The sequence below is a fragment of the Bos javanicus genome, chromosome 15 (genome assembly GCF_032452875.1).
Source record: "Bos javanicus breed banteng chromosome 15, ARS-OSU_banteng_1.0, whole genome shotgun sequence".
Classification (NCBI taxonomy): Eukaryota; Metazoa; Chordata; class Mammalia; order Artiodactyla; family Bovidae; genus Bos; species Bos javanicus.
The window spans coordinates 15904752-15928164 of NC_083882.1; the positions used below are offsets into that span (position 1 = coordinate 15904752).

At 42.1% G+C, this 23413-nt stretch overlaps 1 protein-coding gene across 1 annotated transcript in view; it reads right to left on the minus strand.

The window, feature by feature from the left end:
• The window catches only part of PIWIL4 (piwi like RNA-mediated gene silencing 4), a 55914-nt gene extending 38796 nt beyond the window's left edge, over positions 1-17118 (minus strand). The window contains exons 1-5 of the mRNA XM_061440188.1: positions 16779-17118; positions 15209-15287; positions 12889-13020; positions 8672-8886; positions 1653-1774 (exon numbers count right to left, since the gene is read on the minus strand). Coding sequence (XP_061296172.1) covers positions 1653-1774; positions 8672-8886; positions 12889-13020; positions 15209-15287; positions 16779-16949 — 719 coding nt within the window. The 5' untranslated portion in view covers positions 16950-17118. The remainder of the gene's footprint in view (positions 1-1652; positions 1775-8671; positions 8887-12888; positions 13021-15208; positions 15288-16778) is intronic.
• Positions 17119-23413: the final 6295 nt, after the last annotated feature.

Sequence of the window (23413 nt, forward strand, 5' to 3'; positions counted from 1 at the left end):
TTTCTGTCTGTGAGCCTATTTCTATTTTGTAAATAAGTTCATTGATATCATTTTTTAAATTCCACATACAAATGATATCATATGATATTTGTCTTTCTGTGGCTTACTTCAATGAGTATGATCATCTCTAGATCCATCCATATTGCTGCAAATGGCACTATTTCATTCTTTTTAGGACTGAATAGTATTCCATTGCATATAGGTACCACTTCTTCCTTATCCATTCACCTGCTGATGGACATTTACGTAGCTTCCATGTCTTGGCTATTGTAAACAGTGCTGCTATGAACACTGAGGTGCACGTATCTTTTTGAATTAGAGTTCTTACTAGGTATATACCAGAAATGGGATCACTGGATCATACAGTAGTTCTGTTTTCGTTTTTTAAGGAACCTCCATACTGTTCTCCACAGTATCTGCACCAGTCTACATTCCCGAGGAGTTTGGTTTCTAATGAGTCTATTCAGGCTCCTCACTGCTACTATATGACAACGCTGCCTCTTCAGCAACTAACTCTGGCTGCTTTTGGAATGTGACACATTACTGATCTGAAGCTGCCCTGTGCATTGGGGAAACGGAAGAGTTTCAAGTCTGAAAACAGAGGTTCCAATTGTGTGCTTCTTGGCTACCCAAAGTCATCTGAGCCTCAGTCTCCTTATCTGTAAAATGGGGAGTTTAATCATACCTGCCTCAGGGCAATTGAGTAAAGATCAAGGAAACTCTAGCACCAGAGAAAGAGCTCTGACACTGCAAAGCACCTTCCAAATGTCAGCTGACTTAAAACAATCAGGGGTGTACATGCAAAAATGGATTCTGAAGAGCGTTTTTTGATCAAAAGACACTTGCCTAGACTTCTGACTAGAATTAGGAATCAGTGTATCTGTGTGATGGAAATTCCTCTATGTGTCCTACTCAGTAAACCCAAACTCCTCTCATCCTGTCCAGAGCAAAGGGCTAAAATCTTAGGTTTTTAACACATCACATTTCCACAGCATGGAAAACAGGGGTTCTCAAGCTTCTGAGATCCCATCTGGGAAGCTTGCCAAAAATGTGGATTTTTCAGGCCCCACTCACAAAATTCTGTTCACTAGGTCCAGTGAAGGGCTAGGGAACCTGCATTTTGTCAACTAACACCCAGGCTGACGCTGAAGCAAGTGATCCTCACATCAGTCCGAAGAACACTGAAAAGCTTAGTGACAACCTTCCTCTGTCCCCGGGGACAAGTGGGGAAAGGAAGGGGTCTGAAAGCACTGAAAGCAGATGGTGATGCCCTTTCACACCTAAAACAAATGAGCCAGGAGAAAAGCCACTCCTTCAGTTTACTGACCCAGTTTTTAAGTCTGGGGATGGAGGCTGGGAGTGGGTACAGGAAAAGGGCAAAGGTACCTGCCCTGGTCCCCGAGACATCACAACCCTTGAGGCCCTTGTCTCAACACAAATGATACTGAATAGTGACAGAGGTGCCCGTTCAAGGCTGTGATGGGCTGTGGTGCGTATTACTGCAGTAATAGACAGAAGTACACAGAAAATTGCCCTAAAGAGGACATTGCTGCCGGCACACCGCCTACAAAACTGCAAATACTTTTAATACCCAGGCTCTACGCGGAAAGGCATCATTGGCCTACATTAAATTCACATCTGAGGCACTTTACTTTTTGAAGATGATATTGAAGACCTGGATGCACACAGGAGAACTTGCCGGCAGCTCTCTCGTCAGAGTGATAGTCATCTTTACAGTCTCGCCTCTTTGGGTTTCACTTGACAACTCCGTGACCTGGAAAAAGAAGCACTTAAAACAGACTCTGTATCCTCCAATGCACAGAATGTGGCTGCTAAAGCCATCAAAACTTCACAGGCTGTACCAAAAACAAAGCTGCAGCTGTTAGTGATGTGAGTGATTATCTAATCATTGGGTTACGTTTGGGAGGTTTTTTTCCTCTGTATTTTGCTAATCCCAGAAAAGCAACACATCCGCTCTCAGATTTCTTAATTGAGAATCAAAACCAGACTCAGGGTTCAAAGATTCAATCCAAAGAGAATTCAGGAATAGGGTTCTTGACTTTTGGAGGGAAAGGGGAGGTAGAGGAAAACAGGTCACAACCTAGTTTGAGAGTCTGATGAAAGTTACAGACATTCTCCCAAGAAAGTGTTACATACTTGAATACCACAACAAGGCATATAATGTACCCATTTACAGGAGTTCATGGATGCCCAAAAGCCTATTAATAAAGTGTCCTGCCCATCTTGGGGATTCCCCCATGACTCAGCAATCAGGAATCTGCCTGCAATGCAGGAGATGCAGGAGACGTGGGTTCGATCCCTGGGTCAGGAGGATCCCTTGGAGTAGGAAATGGCAACTCACTCGAGTATTCTTACCTGGAGAACACCATGGACAGAAGAGTCTGGAAGGCTATGGTCCATGTGGTCACAAAAAGTCGGACATGACTGAGGACACATGCATGTTGCACGTTGCCCACCTTGAGTTCATGGATTTCAGAAAGAAGCCTCTCAAAAGTTCATTTAAAAAAAAAAAAACAAAAAAACAGAGGAGCAGAGGAGAAGAAAGCAAAGGATAGGGAACAGACCATAGGGAAAGTAAATGTGGAAAGAGAGAGAAGAAAACCGGGACAGTTTAGATAGGAAATCCGATTTCATTTTTAAAAGGCCTAGAGAAAGCCCTAGGGTTCTTATAATCTGGAACCACATGCTAACAGTATAGTGAATGCATGAATAGGTCTTTATACCAGGTGCCTAACTAAACCTAAAGCTCCTTAGACCAAGCAAGGCTTGGTAGAGATTTTTTGGAATAAAAGAATGAATAGATCAGCCAGTAGAATCAATGGTCAAGGATTTTTCAGAAGGGTTAGGAATTAGAAGAGGTCAGTTCATTAGCAGTCATTAAGCTCGGCCGAGAGGAGCTACCCCACGTCCGAGGTCAGGGGCAGAAGCTGGGAGGACCCCATGCCCGAAGGGCAGCGGCCAAGAGGAGTTACCCCATGTCAGAGGTCAGGGGCAGTGGCCAAGAGTGCCAGGCTACGACGGTGCCGGAACGGCTGAGAAGAGCTACCCGGCGTCCGAGGTCAGGGCGGCGGCCGAGAGGAGCTACCCCACGCCCCCACGCCTGAGGCCAGGGGCAGCGGCTGGGAGGAGCAACCCCACGTCCATGGAGCTGTGGCTGTGCGGGCGCAGGAGGGCCTAGAGGAGCTATCCCATGTTGAAGGTCAGGAAGGGCGGCAGTGAGCAGATACCCCTCGTCCAGGTAAGGAGCAAAAGCTGCACTTTGCTGGAGCAGCCGTGAAGAGATACCCAACGCCCAAGGTAAGAGAAACCCAAGTAAGACGATAGGTGTTGCAAGAGGGCATCAGAGGGCAGACACACTGAAACCATACTCACAGAAAACTAGTCAATCTAATCACACTAGGACCACAGCCTTGTCTAACTCAATGAAACTAAGCCATGCCCGTGGGGCAACCCAAGATGGGCGGGTCATGGTGGAGAGATCTGACAGAATGTGGTCCACTGGAGAAGGGAATGGCAAACCACTTCAGTATTCTTGCCTTGAGAACCCCATGAACAGTACGAAAAGGCAAAATGATAGGATACTGAAAGAGGAACTCCCCAGGTCAGTAGGTGCCCAATATGCTACTGGAGATCAGTGGAGAAATAACTCCAGAAAGAATGAAGGGATAGAGCCAAAGCGAAAACAATACCCAGCTGTGGATGTGACTGGTGATAGAAGCAAGGTCTGATGCTGTAAAGAGCAATATATTGCATAGGAACCTGGAATGTCAGGTCCACGAATCAAGGCAAATTGGAAGTGGTCAAACAAGAGATGGCAAGAGTGAATGTCGACATTCTAGGAATCAGCGAACTGAAATGGACTGGAATGGGTGAATTTAACTCAGATGACCATTATATCTACTGCGGGCAGGAGTCCCTCAGAAGAAATGGGAGTAGCCACAATGGTCAACAAAAGAGTCCGTAATGCAGTACTTGGATGCAATTTCAAAAACGACAGAATGATCTCTGTTCATTTCCAGGCAAACCATTCAATATCACAGTAATCAAAGTCTATGCCCCAACCAGTAACGCTGAAGAAGCTGAAGTTGAACGGTTCTCTGAAGACCTACAAGACCTCTTAGAACTAACACCCAAAAAAGATGTCCTTTTCATTATAAGGGACTGGAATGCAAAAGTAGGAAGTCAAGAAACACCTGGAGTAACAGGCAAATTTGGCGTTGGAATACGGAATGAAGCAGGGCAAAGACTAATAGAGTTTTGCCAAGAAAATGCACTGGTCATAGCAAACACCCTCTTCCAACAACACAAGAGAAGACTCTATACATGAACATCACCAGATGGTCAACACCGAAATCAGATTGATTATATTCTTTGCAGCAAGATGGAGAAGTTCTATACAGTCAACAAAAACAAGACCAGGAGCTGACTGTGGCTCAGATCATGAACTCCTTATTGCCAAATTCAGACTTAAATTGAAGAAAGTAGGGAAAACCACTAGACCATTCAGGTATGACCTAAATCAAATCCCTTATGATTATACAGTGGAAGTGAGAAATAGATTTAAGGGCCTAGATCTGATAGATAGAGTGCCTGATGAACTATGGAATGAGGTTTGTGACATTGTACAGGAGACAGGGATCATGACCATCCCCATGGAGAAGATGCAAAAAAGCAAAATGGCTGTCTGGGGAGGCCTTACAAATAGCTGTGAAAAGAAGAGAAGTGAAAAGCAAAGGAGAAAAGGAAAGATATAAGCATCTGAATGCAGAGTTCCAAAGAATAGCAGGAAGAGATAAGAAAGCCTTCCTCAGCGATCGATGCAAAGAAATAGAGGAAAACAACAGAATGGGAAAGACTAGAGATCTCTTCAAGAAAATTAGAGATACCAAGGGAACATTTCATGCAAAGATGGGCTCGATAAAGGACAGAAATGGTATGGACCTAACAGAAGCAGAAGATATTAAGAACAGGTGGCAAGAATACACAGAGAACTGTACAAAAAAGATCTTCACAACCCAGATAATCACGATGGTGTGATCACTCACCTAGAGCCAGACATTCTGGAATGTGAAGTCAAGTGGGCCTTAGAAAGCATCACTACAAACAAAGCTAGTGGAGGTGATGGGATTCCAGTTGAGCTATTTCATATCCTGAAAGATGATGCTGTGAAAGTGCTGCACTCAATATGCCAGCAAATTTGGAAGACTCAGCAGTGGCCACAGGACTGGAAAGGTCAGTTTTCATTCCAATCCCAAAGAAAGGCAATGCCAAAGAATGCTCAAACTACCGCACAATTGCACTCATCTCACATGCTAGTAAAGTAATGCTCAAGATTTCTCCAAGCCAGGCTTCAGCAATATGTGAACCATGAACTTCCTGATGTTCAAGCTGGTTTTAGAAAAGGCAGAGGAACCAGAGATCAAATTGCCAACATCTGCTGGATCATGGAAAAAGCAACAGAGTTCCAGAAAAACATCTATTTCTGCTTTATTGATTTTACCAAAGCCTTTGACTGTGTGGATCACAATAAACTGTGGAAAATTCTGAAAGAGATGGGAATACCAGACCACTTGATCTGCCTCTTAAGAAATCTGTATGTAGGTCAGGAAGCAACAGTTAGAACTGGCCATGGAACAACAGATAGGTTCCAAATAGGAAAAGGAGTACATCAAGGCTGTATATTGTCATCCTGCTTATTTAACTTCTATGCAGAGTACATCATGAGAAACGCTGGGCTGGAAGAAGCACAAGCTGGAATCAAGATTGCTGGGAGAAATATCAATAACCTCAGATATGCAGATGACACCACCCTTATGGCAGAAAGTAAAGAGGAACTAAAAAGCCTCTTGATGAAAGTGAAAGAGGAGAGTGAAAAAGTTGGCTTAAAGCTCAGCATTCAGAAAATGAAGATCATGGCATCCTCTCCTATCACTTCATGGGAAATAGATGGGGAAACAGTGTCAGACTTTATTTTGGGGGGCTCCAAAATCACTGCAGATGGTGACTGCAGCCATGAAATTAAAAGACACTTACTCCTTGGAAGGAAAGTTATGACCAACCTAGATAGCGTATTCAAAAGCAGAGACATTACTTTGCCAACAAAGGTCTGTCTGGTCAAGGCTATGGTTTTTCCTGTGGTCATGTATGGATGTGAGAGTTGGACTGTGAAGAAGGCTGAGCGCCAAAGAATTGATGCTTTTGAACTGTGGTGTTGGAGAAGACTCTTGAGAGTCCCTTGGACTGCAAGGAGATCCAACCAGTCCATTCTGAAGGAGATCAGCCCTGGGATTTCTTTGGAAGGAATGATGCTAAAGCTGAAACTCCAGTACTTTGGCCACCTCATGCGAAGAGTTGACTCATTGGAAAAGACTCTGATGCTGGGAGGGATTGGGGGCAGGAGGAGAAGGGGACGACAGAGAATGAGATGGCTGGATGGCATCACTGACTCAATGGATGTGAGTCTGAGTGAACTCCGGGAGTTGGTGATGTACAGGGCAGCCTGGTGTGCTGTGATTCATTGGGTCGCAAAGAGTCGGACACGACTGAGCGACTGAACTGAACTGATGTATTTTCTATAGTGAAAGTGTAATTTTAATGGCTTTCAGGATGAACCAAGCATGTAGGGGAGGGATGGAAATAAAGAGAAATGCATTCTTTCACAAGTGATGAGATATTTCACTGAAGTGTTTCTTGCCTCAGATAAAACTGTACAAAAGTCTGGGACTCCCCTGGTGGTCCAGTGATTAAGAATCTGCCTGTATGTAGAAGGACAGGATGATCTTTAATGATAGTAAAACCCTCGAAATATGTCATTTAAGTATGAGAGACTATACTAGCATGCTATCAACATCTGGTCATGGGACAAAATATTGAGGAACCAATAAGGACTTAGGATGAATAAAAATATTTCTAAATTTACAGATCCAGATTTTACATGTTCTTAAATCTAATCATATGGTATAATTTTAATATTCCATATTCAGATGAAATAAACACTCAGGTAGCTCCTATAAATCTTAGAATTTCATAAATGGATAAGGGCTTCAAGAGTGTTCAGAAAAGCACTTCTTGAGGAAATTCACAAAGGTTCACAGGGAATCTAGAAATTTCCATTTAGGCTGTAGCTGTCATCCTGTTTAAGATGCTGAACTACAATGATTACACTTTCCAAGGGACAGAAGCATCAGGTTTTAATTCAATACTCTGCTTTAGTTTTCCATACAGAAACTGGTTCTTTTTCTTTGTAATAATTTTAATATTGCCTTAGAACAAAGCATATGATAAAAACTTTGATATTGGTATTTTGATTTTAGGACTAAAAATGGGAAGGTGTAAAAAATGGATATGAATCATGCAATTGCCATATCCAAAGGTCATAACCATTCAAAAATATCCTTAAGATTGATATATGCATGTGTCCTCAGTTGCATCAGCCATGTCCAACCCATTGTGACCCCATGGACTATAGCCTGTCAGGCTCCTCTGTCCATGGGGTTATCTAAGCAAGAATACTAGAGTGGGTTGCCATGCCCTCCTCCAGGGGATCTTCCCAACCTAGGGATGGAACCTACATCTCCTGCACTGTAGGCAGATTCTTTTCTGCTGAGCTACCAGGGAAGCCCTAAGATCGACATCAGTTCAGTTCAGCTCAGTTCAGTTCAGTCACTCAGTCTTGTCTCACTCTTTGCGACCCCACGGACTGCAGCACACCAGGCCTCCCTGTCCATCACCAACTCCCGGAGCTTGCTCAAACTCATGTCCATTGAGCTGGTGATACCATCCAACCATCTCATTCTCTGTCGTCCCTTTCTCCTCCTGCCTTCAATCTTTTCCAGCATCAGGGTCTTTTCCAATGAGTCAGTTCTTTGCATCAGGTGGCCAAAGTGTTGCAGTTTCAGCTTCAGCATCAGTCTTTCCAATGAATATTCAGGACTGATTTCCTTTAGGATTGAGTGGTTGAATCTCCTTGCTGTCCAAGGGACTCTCAAGAGTCTTCTCCAACACCACAGTTCAAAAGCATAATTCTTCAGCACTCAGCTTTCTTTATAGTGCAAATCTCACATCCATACATGACTATTGGAAAAACCACAGCTTTGACCTTTGTTGGCAAAGTAATGTCTCTGCTTTTTAATATGCTGTCTAAGTTGATAATAGCTTTTCTTCCAAGGAGCAAGATTGATATAAGTAACTCCTATTTCATCTGATGGAACAAGTCATGAAAAATGACAGTTTTAGAATCAAGATTGATGTGAAGTCAATCCTTTGGACAGATGGACAGAATGCACAGGAGCAAAAAAAAGTAAATTTAAAGGTCTGAGACCACAGGTTAAATGCTGTTTCTTAAACTCTTGCCTATTTTGGGAAAAGTTTAAAAAGGATTCCTCTCTCAAGGACACTTTGCCTTGAAAAATAATTGTCAAAAAAGCAGTGTTTGTATTACAGCTCTTCTTTCTGAAATGCCTGACCAGCAGCTTCTTAATTAGGAAATCAATTGCTGATGAGGTCTTAATTAAGAAGTCTTTTGCTCTCGGGCATGGGAATAGTGACACACTTATTCCAGCTGTCATGAAAATCAGCTAACCTCTAAAATCTATATGGGGCAGTATAAACATATGCATATGTGTGTGTTTAAAAATTAATCATACTATACCTTTTCTTCTAGCTTTTGTGAGAGAAAAAGGATGACACCATCGAATGCTTTTGCTTTGTTGGAGAGTTCCCTGTGACTATAAAGCAGAGCAATTCTCAGCCTTCTAGACTCTATATCAGGACTATATGTCACATGATACTGGTATAGCTGCCAGTCCTGGGGCACGTCTAAATTAAAGAGATTTGTGACCAGCTTCACAGGTATTCCACTGGAACCTGAAGAAAACAAATAAAAAATATTTTTTAGTGAAAAAAATGCATCATGTTCATATTAATCACGGCATTCAAAAATTTATTTGCATATGCATAATTGCTGCTGGAAAGCAAGAACTTTTGTTCAGTGACACGAAGTAAGCTTGAGTAACCGGCAGCCTGATAACCTTACAAGCATGCATGATAAGTCACTTCAGTCGTGTCTGACTCTTTGGGATCCTATGGACTGTAGCCCACCAGGCTCCTCTGTCCATGGGATTCTCCAGGCAAGAATACTGGAGTGGGTTGCCATGCCCTCCTTCAGGGGATCTTCCCAACTCAGGGATCGAATCAATGTCTCATGTCCCCTGCATCAGCAGGCAGATTCTTTACCACTAGCGCCACCTGAAAAGCAGAGTCCTACAAACAAAAGGATCACATTGGCAAAGCAGGCCTCATAAGAACCAAAGAGCAGGAATCGACCTTGTTTGGGAAGAAGAGAAATATCTGAATTCAACTACCCTAGAACTCCTTCCAAAGACTGCCTTTGTGCTGATTCTGTGCAACTCAAATCATTCAAGTGAAAACTTTGTAACTGAGCAAGACCCCATGGGGCCTTCCTGGGACAGACCCTTCTTCCATATCGTCTGCTTTCGCTCCTCTCTAAGTACCTGCTGCTGCTGCTGCTGCTGCTGCTGCTGTTGCTAAGTTGCTTCAGTCACGTCCGACTCTGTGTGACCCCATAGACGTCAGCCCACCAGACTCCCCCGTCCCTGGGATTTTCCAGGCAAGAACACAGGAGTGGGTTGCCATTTCCTTCTCCAAAGCATGAAGGTGAAAAGTGAAAGTGAAGTCGGTCAGTCGTGTCCAACTCTCCGTGACCCCATGGACTACAGCCTACCAGGCTCCTCTGTCCATGGGATTTTCCAGGCAAGAGTACTGGAATGGTGTGCCATTGCCTTCTCCCTCTAAGTACCTAGATAATAGTATCTAGTGCACATTTCCTGAATTGTTTTACAGATGCTAAAACCCCCACCCAACGAAAGATGTTAACTACCTGATGACCATGATCATGTAGCTTCTAGACCTACTGGCACCTAAGGATTAATAGGGCTTCCCAGGTGGCTCAGTGGTAAAGAATCCGCCTGCCAACGCAGGGGACATGAGTTTAATCCCTGGGTCACAAAGATCCCCTGCTCCAGAATTCTTGCCCGGGAAAGCCCATGGACAGAGGAGCCTGACCGGCTATAGTCCATGGGGTTGCAAAGAGTCGGACACTGAGCGACTGAGCATACACACACACCAGGAAGTTTGGGCTTTTTGAGCATTAGCTGTCCTAGACTCCTTGTTCAGTGCATCATAACAAACACTGCACTTTCCCTAACTGCAACCTGGTGTGTCAGTAGACTGACTACTGTGCGTGGGTGAGGGGGCCCATTTGGTTTGGTAAGTTTCAGATGCTGCTCTGAAATTATGGAGCTCTCAGATTAGAAAGAAACTCTCCAGTTTTTACCATGAATAGAGCCCCCCCGCCCATTCTCTTGGAAATTCAGATAATAAAAAGTTCACCATATTTCAGAAAATATTGAAACACTACAGTCAGTGGTTAGATGGCTCTGTAAGCCCCAGAGAAGGAGCAGAAGAAGAAATTTCACATCTTCCCTGTGTGAGAACAGACAGGACTCTGGGCTTCTGTTTTTTGCAGGCACAGGAAGGCCATTTGAGCTTCCGGGAACTCCAGGCCCTATAGAACTTTCTTTCACCTCCTCAAAATCTAGAGGACAGGGACTTCCCTGGGTCAGAGGCAGAGTCCAGGTCCCAATGCAGGATACCTGGGTTCCATCCCCGGTCAGGGAACCAGATCCCACACACTGCGACCAAGAGTTTGTAGGCCACAACCAAAGATCCTGAATGCAGCAATGAAGACACCCGGCACAGCCGAATGAATAAATACACATTTTAAAAATTGTTTTAAAACACTCTACAGGACAAATTCAGAGATGGCCATGACACAGTGGTCAGTGCCCAGGATCCTGTAAACTCCACCAGGACAGACTCTAAGAGGGCACAAAGGAAGCACTCTCACCTCTCCTCTGAAGGAATTATCCAGTGTTTGTCTTACAGGACAGAATTACCAAACAGTCACTGTTTCACATTTCTCATGGAGGAAGTGGAAACATGAGCCCTGAGGTCATGAGGATAAAAGAGTATCCTGTGTACCTTAGGAAATATTCCCTCAGTTTTGACACGTATATTGACTGAAAAATAACGCACAACTTAAAAGATGAGAATTATGTTTTATTCAGTGGACAAAACTGAGGGCTTAAGCTTGGGACACGGCATCTCAGATAACTCTGAGAGTCTGCCTGTAAGGAGGCAAGGGAAGAGCAGGATAGATAGGAGTTTTTGCAACAAAGACCAGGGAGTCGGAAGCTCTAAAGATGATTGTAATTAAAGTAAGCCAGACATCCTGTGTTAATGACTTTAGCACCTTGCTATGTATGAAAGAGACAGTGTTAGTCACTCAGTCATGTCCAGCTCTTTGAGAACCCCATGGACTATAAGCCACCCCAAGTCCTCTGTCCATGGAATTCTCCAGGTAAGAATACTGGAGTGGGTTGTTGCTGTTTCCTTCTCCAGGGGATCTTCCTGACCCAGGGATCAAACCTGGGTTGCCTGCATTGCAGATAGATTCCTTACTACATGGGAGGATGCAAAAGTCGGTTCACTGAAATCATTCCTTTGTCATGCACCTCAGCTACAGGGGCCAGTATCCTTTTCTTTCCCACCCCGAGTCTCCTTAGGGTACATTGTTAGAGAGTGGCTGCAGTAACTGAGGGCTTGGCAGTGGGCACCCCTCATCCTTAATGTAAATTAACAACATCCTTAATTTACTGATACAGTAGGCAATGCTTTTTTTCATTGACACATGTAAATACCCAGTAGGAACAAGGAATCATTCAAAGGAAAGCTTTTTTGTTGCTGTCCTCCCAAAGGCCATGTCAACATATTTTAGCTGCTCATATTAATGGACAAAGAGAAGTTATCTAGAATGTCCGAGCGGGCAGGCAACCCTTTGAGATCACTTAACCAAGTGTGTTCAAACTAATCCTGTCTCCTTAGTGCTCCAGTTATGAAAATAAGTGAGGCAAACCATCACCTTTCATAGAAAGACTAGGATACAATAGAATGGATCCAAGAGCCCTGCCACTGGAAGGACAACACTGCCTCATGAAACTTTGTTTCAATTGTGTTTGTGTAGTGTGTGTATGATGGATAAGGATTTATCTACTTATTTTTGTTGCATGGTTTGAAAGAGTTTGAAAAAGACTGATCTGCAGGCTTTCTGCATCACCGAGTCTTAACTTTTGGAAGGAATTACAAAGTCTTTTGAGGATCCTATGAAAACGGTAGGCCTACTTTTCCAAAAATGCACATAAAATTTTAGGTTGAAATTTCAAGGGTAAGCCTAGAATCATCGTAAAGAATTCCCAAACAGGCTACACTTTTCTTTTTAGAGCTTAAGTCCAGAAAGCTTATTTTTCCCCATATAAGAAAAAGTTGAGAAAGAGACAAAGCATCTTTGCAGACCCCTACCTCAGAGGTAAGGAGAAAACATTTTCAATGTATGAAATGTAGTTTTACAGAAAATGTTATTCTTCCTATTAATAAAAGAGAGAATTAAGGCTAAAACAATGAGTGTCTAGATAATGTTTTTGTTTGGTTGGTTTGGGTTTTTGCCTTTCTTTTTCTATATTTATTTTTAATTGATTGATGACTGCTTTCCAACATTGGTTTGATTTCTGTCATACATCAACATGAATTAACCATAGGTGTACATATGTCCCCTCCCTCCTAAACCTCCCTGCCACCCTTAGATAATGTTAAATATAGCAGATGTTCAATACATATCTTTGAAGTCAAGATATGAACTTATTTTAGATCTGGAAATTAAAATTCCTTAGGTAAGATTTGGTAATACTAAAAAGAAAAAAAGGAAAGGTAAGTAACATGAAGAGTGAGTACCTGTTTTGCAGTCTCTCACATGGGCCAGTTTCTCTCTGGTACAGACAGCCAAATCCATGATGTCTCGTCTGACTTTCCCACCTCTTTCCTTGAAGGTACATCCAGAATCACTCGAAGATATACCACCTGCATTTAAAATATGAAGAAAATACCATAATATCTCATATTTCATGCTAGTGATATTGCTTACAACTATTATATAAAAAATGCATCTAGAACCAAAACTCAGATTTTTGTGGCTTTTAATAAAACTGACCCACATTGCTGAAAACAATGGGGAATGTAAAGAAGTCTGCGGCCTGAAAACTGAAAATAGTGAAGGAAGCTTGGTATGTTTTCTTAAAAATAACAGACCCTGGGTTAGTCCCACCTCATATAACATTTGGGGCTGCTCTGATTCTCCTCTTGACTAAGGAGGAAGCCCTCTTTCCCTACATTGTGCTCCACGCCTACTGATGGAGGGTTGGTCTCCCTCCTGTAGCTCTTGTGTAACAGCTGAAGAATTACAAATTAAGATTGTCCACATCCACTTCTGCACAGATTGAGGCTGAAAATCTCCCAACCTTCCCAACCACAGGAAGAGAAATGCCCAGAGGCTGTCATCAGTTTTTATGCTAGATCATTCCTCTGAGAATGAAAGTCAGCACTTTACCTTGGGGCATGTCAGTGTTTTAGGATCTAGAAAACATAAAATTGAAATCTATTTCCAGATGAATATTTTCTTTTTTAAACAAGTATAACGATACTGATTTTGGATATAACTTTGACACTTTGAAGATAGTGTCAAAATATCAATTTTACATTACAAAATTATTACTACAATGTAACATGACTAATAGTATACAAATCTCTTTCCTTTGATACAGTCATGATATACAACTACCCCAAATGGCACTACCCACTCACCCAAAACTGCTGTCCATACCCTTTTCAGTGGAGTCACAGTTTTTCAGGAAAATAACAAAATTTATTTCGTTTTTTAAAATTTGATTATTCTTGCTGATTATCCATATAATTTACTGTTCAAATAATGTCTGATGGTTTCTAAAAATTCAGTCTACCACAGATGCTGGGAAATATTGAAGGCAGGAGGAAATGGTTGGATGGCATCACCAACTCTATGGACATGAGTCTGAGCAAGCTCTGGGAGTTGGTGATGGACAGGGAAGCCTGGCATGCTGCAGTCCATGGGGTCGCAAAGAGTTGGACACAACTGAGAACTGAACTGATAGAATGGTAGTTGCCAGAGTCTGGTGAAAATCGTTCAGTGACCCCGTGAACTATTCATTCCCTGGAATTCTCCAGGCCAGAATACTGGAGTGGGTAGCCTTTCCCTTCTCCAGGGAATCTTCCCAACCCAGGGATCGAACCCAGGTCTCTTGCATTGCAGGCAGGGAAGACCTCCAGAGTTTGGGGGGAGGGGCAAATGGAGAGGTATTGTTAAATGCGTACTAAGTTTCAATTTTGCAAGAGCAGAAAGGTTCCAGAGATGGATAATGGCAATGGTTGCACAATGTGAATATTGTTAATGCCACTGGACTGTGCACCTCAACATTGTTAAAATGGTCAATTTTACATTCCACATATTTTACCACAATTTTTAAAAGTAAAAATATTCAGTCTACCCTCAATGGATGAACAGTTTCCATCACTTGCTAGTCACAAGGATGTGCAGCAGATGTGCAAAGAAATTTTCAAAGAAAAGCTGGAATAACACTTGCATGATGGCAATAGGGCTGGAATTATGAGACCATACATTTACACTAAGTCACTTGGTCTGCAGTACTCTATCACAGTGGCCCTGGGAAACCAGCACATTGGGCACCCAACTCGCACTGTGTGCTATGGACTATTTAGAGTAGCATGTCAATGAGTATCTTGAGGTCAAATCTGGATTTGCAAGGAAGAGGGCTACCATCAAATGGTGATGTCTACAACAGGTGGGAAAGGAAGACAGAATGGGAAACAGGCACGCCAGGTTTCTACCATCTCTGCAAGGCAATAGTACTGACATTTGTATGTCATAAAGAAATTTTTAAAGATTTTTTTTTCAAATTTATTCAGTAAGAAACAGAAAGAAATCAGAAAAACTGGCTTCCTAACGTCTGGGGGTTCCCAACTGCCGAACACTACCAGGAAATTCAGTGGCAGACTCTGTGTTTGGAGGTCTCAAAGAAACACAACAAACACAGAGGGATGCTTCAAGGAAAGGAAGGCAGGATGCTCAAGAAGTGAGTCTGCTGCTCAAAGGGTTGGTCGAGTCACTTCTATTTCATTCAGATGGGATGGAACTGAATGGAACAGATGGAGCTGCACTTACATTTCTGTGAAATCCTGCTTGTTCTCTCACAGTCACTGCTAGAGGATGCTCCATTATCAATAAGCACAACAGATGGAGGCTGAAATGAGTAAAGATATTTGGTCAGAGTTAAGATATTAAGTCATAAACTAAAACCTTCTCACGAGATGAGAATGAGAATGGCATCATGTCCTATGTCATTAGAGTACCATGAGCTAGGAAAAGAAAATGTTAGTGGGTAAGATGCTTGAGAGAGGAGAAAAGATTGCCCATTTTAGAAAAGAAGATAAAGCAGAGCTACAGTTTTCCCCATTCATTAATCTTTGATTTCAACGCTAACTGTGAGCCAGATACAGCCTTTAGCTCCCAGAGGCAAAGGTGTGAGCCTTGCACCCCAAAGTGAAGTTGCTCAGTTGTGTCCGACTCTTTGAGACCCCATGGACTGTGTAGCCTACCAAGATCCTCTGTCCATGGGATTTTCCAGGCAGGAATATTGGAGTGGGTTGCATTTCCTTCTCTAAGAAGGTCATCAAATGGAAGGTGGTACAGGTGGTCATAAGCTTCCTGGTGACAGATGGTAAAGAATTTGCCTGCAATGCAGGAGATGCAGGTTCCATCCCTGGAGAAGGAACTGGCAACCCACTCCAGTGTTCTTGCCTGGAGAAATCCATGGACAGAGGAGCCTGTCGGGCTATAGTCCATGGAATCGCACAGGGCTGGACACGACAGAAGCAACTAATATACACACAGATGATCACAGACTTCACACTTCTGTAGCCCTCAGACATAAGGAGTCTGATGTGAACAAGTTTGTAGCAAGAAAACAAACTGAGCCCAGAGGATCTGGGCCACCAGTCTGATGATGACACTCCTGAAAAAAACTGGTCCAAAATTAGTTCACAAAACAGATGAAGAGAACCATTAATATTTTCTCTTCACAGTAATTCTCTGTTGAAGAAGGTATAAATCTTAGCCTGCTTTAAAAAAATAAATGGGAAAAATCAACAACAGAAGACCTCTTTCTGAGAGTAAAGGCATAATAAGGACACACTACTCACGTAACACTTCTGGTCTAAGATGTTACTCCAAATACTAAGTTTTTGCTAAGTATTGCTCCAAATACTAAGTGTAACGTCCCTCAGAAATTGCAGATATGATTCTCAATTCAACCAAGCTGCCTAAGTTTAATAAGGAGCCCTATGCACAGTGGTTGATTCTAAATTTCATTTGTGTTTGAAATTATTTCTTTTTATATAAATTAGGGAGATGGGTCATATTAAATTACATACCAAATAATAGTACCTTTAAAGGTAGCGTCTTTTTCACCAGGAGACTTGCAAACAAATGAAGTAATTAAAACTCAGAAAACAGAAAAGAGTGATCCACTCTCCTCCCACTTTCAGTCCTTTTCAGCGGCCAAAACATCCACATTAATATCTTACTTAGATAAGCTCCCCAATGGGAAATACATATATATATATATATGCATATGAGAAACCCTGGCAAGACTCAAAGTTGAAAGAGAAGAGAAGAGAAGTCGCTGCTTTCTAGCAGAGAGGGAGAGAGATGTGCAGAGAAAGGCAGTGTCCACAGAGGAGCAGTAGGAGGGAGACAGCTCAGCTGGAGGCCCCCGGGCACGCCCCACCTCCGCGGCGCCGGGGCTGCGGGCCATTCCCCGCGCCCTCACGCGGGCGCGGCCGCTCTTGTCCCCGCGGAGCCCAGAGGCAGCCAAGTCTCCGTGAGGGCGCTTCTTCGCCGGCATCTGGACGGCACAGCACCAACACGGGCGGAGCGGGTGGATCTACGCAGAATCGCGGCCGGGGCTCCCGGGTGGGTGGAGCCGAGCGCCCAGAGGGGGCGGGGGGAGCGCGTGGGCCGGAGGGGGTGGGAGACTCCAGCCAGACTTTTCTTTGCATCTGCCCACCCCCCCCCGCAAATGTATCCAGCTTTCTAGTTTTTGTCTATCAGATGTGTATATAAGGTTGCATCACGCTTTTTTGTCTGTGTTATCTGCTCACTTCTGCTCCTGGCTTCTGGATGTCTTTGAATATGTCATGTCAGTGTTTTTTCTGAGAAATATCTGATTAACCTACTGGGGCATTGGGAGAATTCATTTAGAATTAAATTAATAGAAAAATGTGAAGGAATGCTTTAAAAAAAAAAGGGTAGCCATCTCTTCATCTATGTGATAGATGTGAGGGTTTTTCTGTTATTGTTCTGTGAATTGTCTGTTATATCCTTGGCTGTTTTAAATTGTACTTCTCATGTTTTTCTTGTCATTTCAAAGACTTTTTTTCATAACATAGCAAATATCTACTCTTGATTTATCACCTGTTAATTTTAACTTTAAAGTTCTTTATCTAATCAAGTCTTAATTTCGATGTAGTCAAATCTACTAATGTTTTATTTTATTGTTTGTGCTTTTCAGGTTTTCTTTTTATTATTATTATTTTTTTATTTTATTTTTAAACTTTATAATATTGTATTGGTTTTGCCATATATCAACATGAATCCGCCACAGGTATACACGTGTTCCCCATCCTGAACCCTCCTCCCTCCTCCCTCCCCGTACCATCCCTCTGGATGGTCCCAGTGCACCAGCCCCAAGCATTCAGGTTTTCTTGAAAGAAAATTTTCCCTGCCCTGAATTTACAAAGACTTCATAGGACATTGTGTTTCCCTGGTAGCTCAGATGGTACAGGATCTGCCTGCAATGCAAGAGACCTTGATTTGATCCCTGGGTTAGGAATATACCCTGGAGAAGGGAATGGCAATCCACTCCACTATTCTTGCCTGGAAAATTCCATGGACAGTCCATGGGGTTGCAAAGAGTCGGACATGACTGAGGGACTAACACTTTCACTTCTTTCATATGAAATTTATTAATTTTATATTTTCTAGTCACATAAGCTACCTTGTATCCTTTAAGAATTTATTTATATTTATACATATAAATATATATTTATATGATATGCATGATGTGAGGTAGGGATCTAACTTTATCTCACTGTGGCAAGCTGTTTACCCCTAACATCATGTATTAAATTTATGTAATGGTTTCTGGAGGCACCATCAAGAAATAGCAAATTTCCATATGTATCTGGATCTGATTTTGTGTCTTCCATTTCTATTCTACTTATTTATATCTGCTCAGAATCAATACTTAACCCCTTTAAAAGAATTTTAATGACTTTAGCATTTACTTATTTTTATTTTTCGGCCACACTGCATGGCATGTGGGATCTTAGTACCCCAAGGAGGGATCAACCTGCAGCCCCTGCAGTGGAAGCACAGAATCTTAACCACCGGACCACCAGGGAAGTCCCAGTACTTTACCTCTTTTAATTATTGTTTCTTTACATTACTCCTAAAATCTGGTGGGGCTAGTCTTTATTCTTTGATTTTTTTGATTCTCTGATTTATTTTTTGCAAACTATATTCTTCCATATAAGTTTTAAAATAAGTTTGTCAAGCTTCTTTAAAATTCCTGATTAATTTCCAATGGGCATTGTATGGAATATATAAATTAGTTTGAGAAGAACTGTCTGCGGTCCATGGGGTCGCTAAGAGTCAGACACGACTGAATGACTTCACTTTCACTTTTTGCTTTCATGCGTTGGAGAAGGAAATGGCAACCCACTCCAGTGTTCTTGCCTGGAGAGTCCCAGGGACGGGGGAATCTGGTGGGCTGCCATCTATGGGGTCGCACAGAATCAGACACAACTGAAGTGACTTAGCAGTAGTCACTTTTATAGTGTTATATTTCTTCATTTATTCAAATGTCTCTTTATATCCTTTAATAGAATTTAACTTTTTTCATAAAAGCCTTATATATTATTTAATTTATGGAAACATAGTTTTATTAGTAGTTTGAAGCATATCTTTTTTCATTATGTTTTCTAATTGGTTATTATTAATATAGATACAGGATATTGATTTTTATAAGTTGATATTGTTTCTCAGATTTGCTGAACTCCTTAGTTCATATAGCTTGTCCTTTGATTTCATTAAGCTCACATTTAGATGATCATATCATCTACAAATAATAGTAATTTTATCTCATCCCTTCTTATTCTTATCTCTTTTATTTGTCTTATCATGTTGGTCAAGTTTTCCTGTATTATTTTGAAAGTGACTGTGATAGCTGATATTGTTTTCTTCCTGACTTTAAGGAGACTATCTCTGAAATGTTTCCATTCTGAGTTTGCCATAAATATCAGGTTTATAATCTTTCACATTTTAAGGAAGCTCTTCTCTAATCCTAATTTTCAAAGGTTACTTTAAACATGAATATGTGTAGAATTTTATTAAATACATCTATGCAAGAAGATCCAACCAGTCCATTCTAAAGGAGATCAGCCCTGGGTGTTCGTTGGAAGGAATGATGCTAAAGCTGAAACTCCAGTACTTTGGCCACCTCATGCGAAGAGTTGACTCATTGGAAAAGACTCTGATGCTGGGAGGGATTGGGGGCAGGAGGAGAAGGGGACGACAGAGGATGAGATGGCTGGATGGCATCACTGACTCGATGGACGTGAGTCTGAGTGAACTCTGGGAGTTGGTGATGGACAGGGAGGCCTGGCGTGCTGTGATTCATGGGGTCGCAAAGAGTCGGACACGACTGAGTGACTGAACTGAATTGAACTGAACTGATGAATGTATTGAAAGCTGGGGCAGAGGTTATAGACTGCTTATTGTATAGATGGTTTATTGAAGTTATTTATTTATATCTTTTACATCAGAATATTCTTTTATTAAGTTGTCTTGGGAAATCATTAGCCCTGAGGGCTGGCAGTGCAAGAGGTATAGTAGTCTTGGACAGAGATGGCCAGTCTGGTCTTGGCTCAGTGAAGCCACTGTAATAAATATGTTTCTTTGAAAAGACATGAGTCTGAAAGTTGCGAATGCTCATGAACTGCGTGTTAAAAAATAGGGCAGGTGGAGAACAGAATCTGGACAAGGAATCTACTTTTGAAAAATCTGAGCTTTGTTGTGAATATAAGAATAATCTTTATGGAATGTTTTCCAAATTGACCACCTCAAATAAATTTGACTTGTATTGATGTGAGAACACTAACAGTGACAAGAAACGCTGAGAATACCACAGACAACTTCAGTCAAATCCTTTCAATTTTCCAAATAGTAACTCATTATGAAATCAGGAATATCGATTATTTCCAATCATTATCTGCATTTTCAACTCTCTACTATAATTACTATAACAACTGACATACAAATTCACACTGTGACCTCCACATATGATTTTTTAAAGGCACTTGCGTATTCCCTGTAACAGAGAATTCACAGCATGGTTACAAGCACACATGAGCTTTAGAGTCCTAAAGATTAGGATTTATATGTTAACTCCATCAACCCACTAGCTTTCTGTCTCAAGAACATGTACTTAATCTCATTTAGCCTCGGTTTCTTCAGCTGTAAAATGGAGATAAAGGTATGCCAGGATTTCTCAACCCTGGCACTATTCACATTTTGGCTCAGATAATGCATTATCTGGGGGGAGGGGGACCTGTCCTATACATTATAGGATGTTTAGTAGTAATCTTGGCCTCTAGACACCAGTATCTCTTGTCATTGTGAGAATCAAAAGTGTCCATAGACGCTGACAAATGTCTTCTGCAGGGTAAATTGCCCTAGATTAAGAACCACTGAGGAACTTCCCTGGTGGCCCAGTGGTTATGAGTCAACTTGCCAATGCAGGGGACATGGATTTGATTCCTAGTCCAGGAAGATCCCATATGCCACGGGGCAACTTAGCCCATGTGCCACAACTACTGAGCTGCCTCTCTAGAGCTGAAGTTCTGGAACAAGAGAAGCCACCGAAGTAAGAGTTCCGAGCCCTGCAATCAGAGAGTAGTGTCCACTTATCACAGCTAGAGAAAAGCCCATGCACAGCAATGAAGACCCAAAGCAACCAAGAAAAAAAAAAAAAAAAAAGACTTTGCCTTCCAGCACACAGGGTGTGGGTTCAATCCCTGGTCAGAGAACTAATGTTTCACATACCTTACAGCTGAAAAACGAAAACTTAAAACAGAAGCATTACTGTAAAAAATTCAGTAAAGACTTTAAAAATGGTCCACATCAAAAAAAAAATCTTACAAAAAAAAACGAAGACCCACCAAAATATGGCTACCTCTCAAGGTTGTTTTGAGGATTAAATGAAATAATAATAATGACACAGTGTAGTGTGTGGCATGTAATAAAAATTGAAGTTCCAGTGCTTTGGCCACCAGATGCAGCATCAACTCGTTGGAGAAGACCCTGATGCTGGGACAGATTGAAGGCAAGAGGAGAAGGGAACAACAGAAGATGAGATGGTTGGATGGCATCACTGACTCGATGGACAGGAGTTTGAGCAAACTCCAGGAGACGGTAAAGGACAGGGAAGTCTGGCGTGCTGCAGTCTGGGTCACAAAGAGTGGGACATGACTGAGCAACTGAACAATAACAAATTGTATAATTAGTTATTATTGATACCAGAGAGTAGGTTCTTGTCTCATGGCATAGAGAATTCAAAGATAAGAGAAGGAGGTCAAGAAAGCAGAATGAGGGTTTATATAGGTGATATGCTTTTAGGGGAAAGCAGGCAGACTTAGGTGAGTGGCTGTCCTGAGCTTCTTCGGCATTTTGGTTATGTGGAGTGTAGAAATGAAGAAGTAGAATATTCACTGGGGAGGGAAGGTTTGGGGAGTCATATTCCCTGATTTTCATCCCAGCTCCACCTTCCTGAGAGGTGCAGGAATTTTTGTTCTTATTTAGTCTTGATTGGAATTGTCATGGTGTCTAGAGATTCCTGCCCTTCCTTGTCTGCCCAAGGATCCCCATTGACCCCCACTGTTTGCAAGGCATGTGGGTTCTTGCCATTCAGCCCATGTCCTCTTTCTCTGCTCATGTCTAGCTAACTGCCTTCTTTGACATTGGTATCATAAGAATGTGTGATGAACACATTTTACAAAAGTTTACTTAATATAATTTTTGCCATGTTTCATATTTGTGTCAAGTCCATTCATGTGCACATACTGGCTCATAATGTTCCTAGTGCTGGACAACTCTTATCTTGTGCCACTCCTCACATTCTCTTCTGCCCACCTTTTAGCTCCAGCCCTTGCTGTGGTGATCAGCTGCACACGGTGTAACCTCAGCTGCACCATACCTCTCTCTCCCCAGCTTCTATCCTGGGGCTTCTCTGCTACTGCAGGTTACCCACAGGAACTCACTCAGCCATTCCAACAGAGGAGCAAACCTGGAAGTGTGAAAAAGTTTACATCTCATGTCATACTTGGCCAGTGTGACATGGGAAATGGTGGGTAAATACTCCCTTCTCCATCCATTGGGCAGACTGTTTTGTGGTGCATTCTATGGCTTCACAGAGGGTTCGAGTGGGGTCAAGTATCAAATGTCACACTGGTGGCCACCTAATGCACTCTTTTTTTAAAATATAATTTTATTTATTTTAATTGGAGGTTAATTATTTTACAATATTGTATTGGTTTTGCCATACATCAACATGAATCTGCCACAGGTATACACGTGTTCCCCATCCTGAACCCCCCCTCCCACCTTCATCCCCGTACCCTCCCTCTGGGTCATCCCAGTGCACCAGCCCCAAGCATCCTGTATCATGCATCGAACCTGGACTGGCGATTCGTTTCATATATGATATTATACATGTTTCAATGCCATTCTCCAAAATCATACCACCCTCTCCCTCTCCCACAGAGTCCAAAAGACTGTTCTATACATCTGTGTCTCTTTTGCTGTCTCGCATACAGGGTTATCGTTACCATCTTTCTAAATTCCATGTATATGTGTTAGTATACTGTATTGGTGTTTTTCTTTCTGGCCTACTTCACTCTGTATAATAGGCTCCAGTTTCATCCACCTCATTAGAACTGATTCAAATGTATTCTTTTTAATGACTGAGTAATACTCCATTGTGTACATGTACCAAGCTTTCTTATCCATTCATCTGCTGATGGACATCTAGGTTGCTTCCATGTCCTGGCTATTATAAACAGTGCTGCGATGAACATTGGGGTACACGTGTCTCTTTCAATTCTGGTTTCCTCGGTGTGTATGCCCAGCAGTGGGATTGCTGGGTCATATGACAGTTCTATTTCCAGTTTTTTAAGGAATCTCCACACTGTTCTCCATAGTGGCTGTACTAGTTTGCATTCCCACCAACAGTGTAAGAGGGTTCCCTTTTCT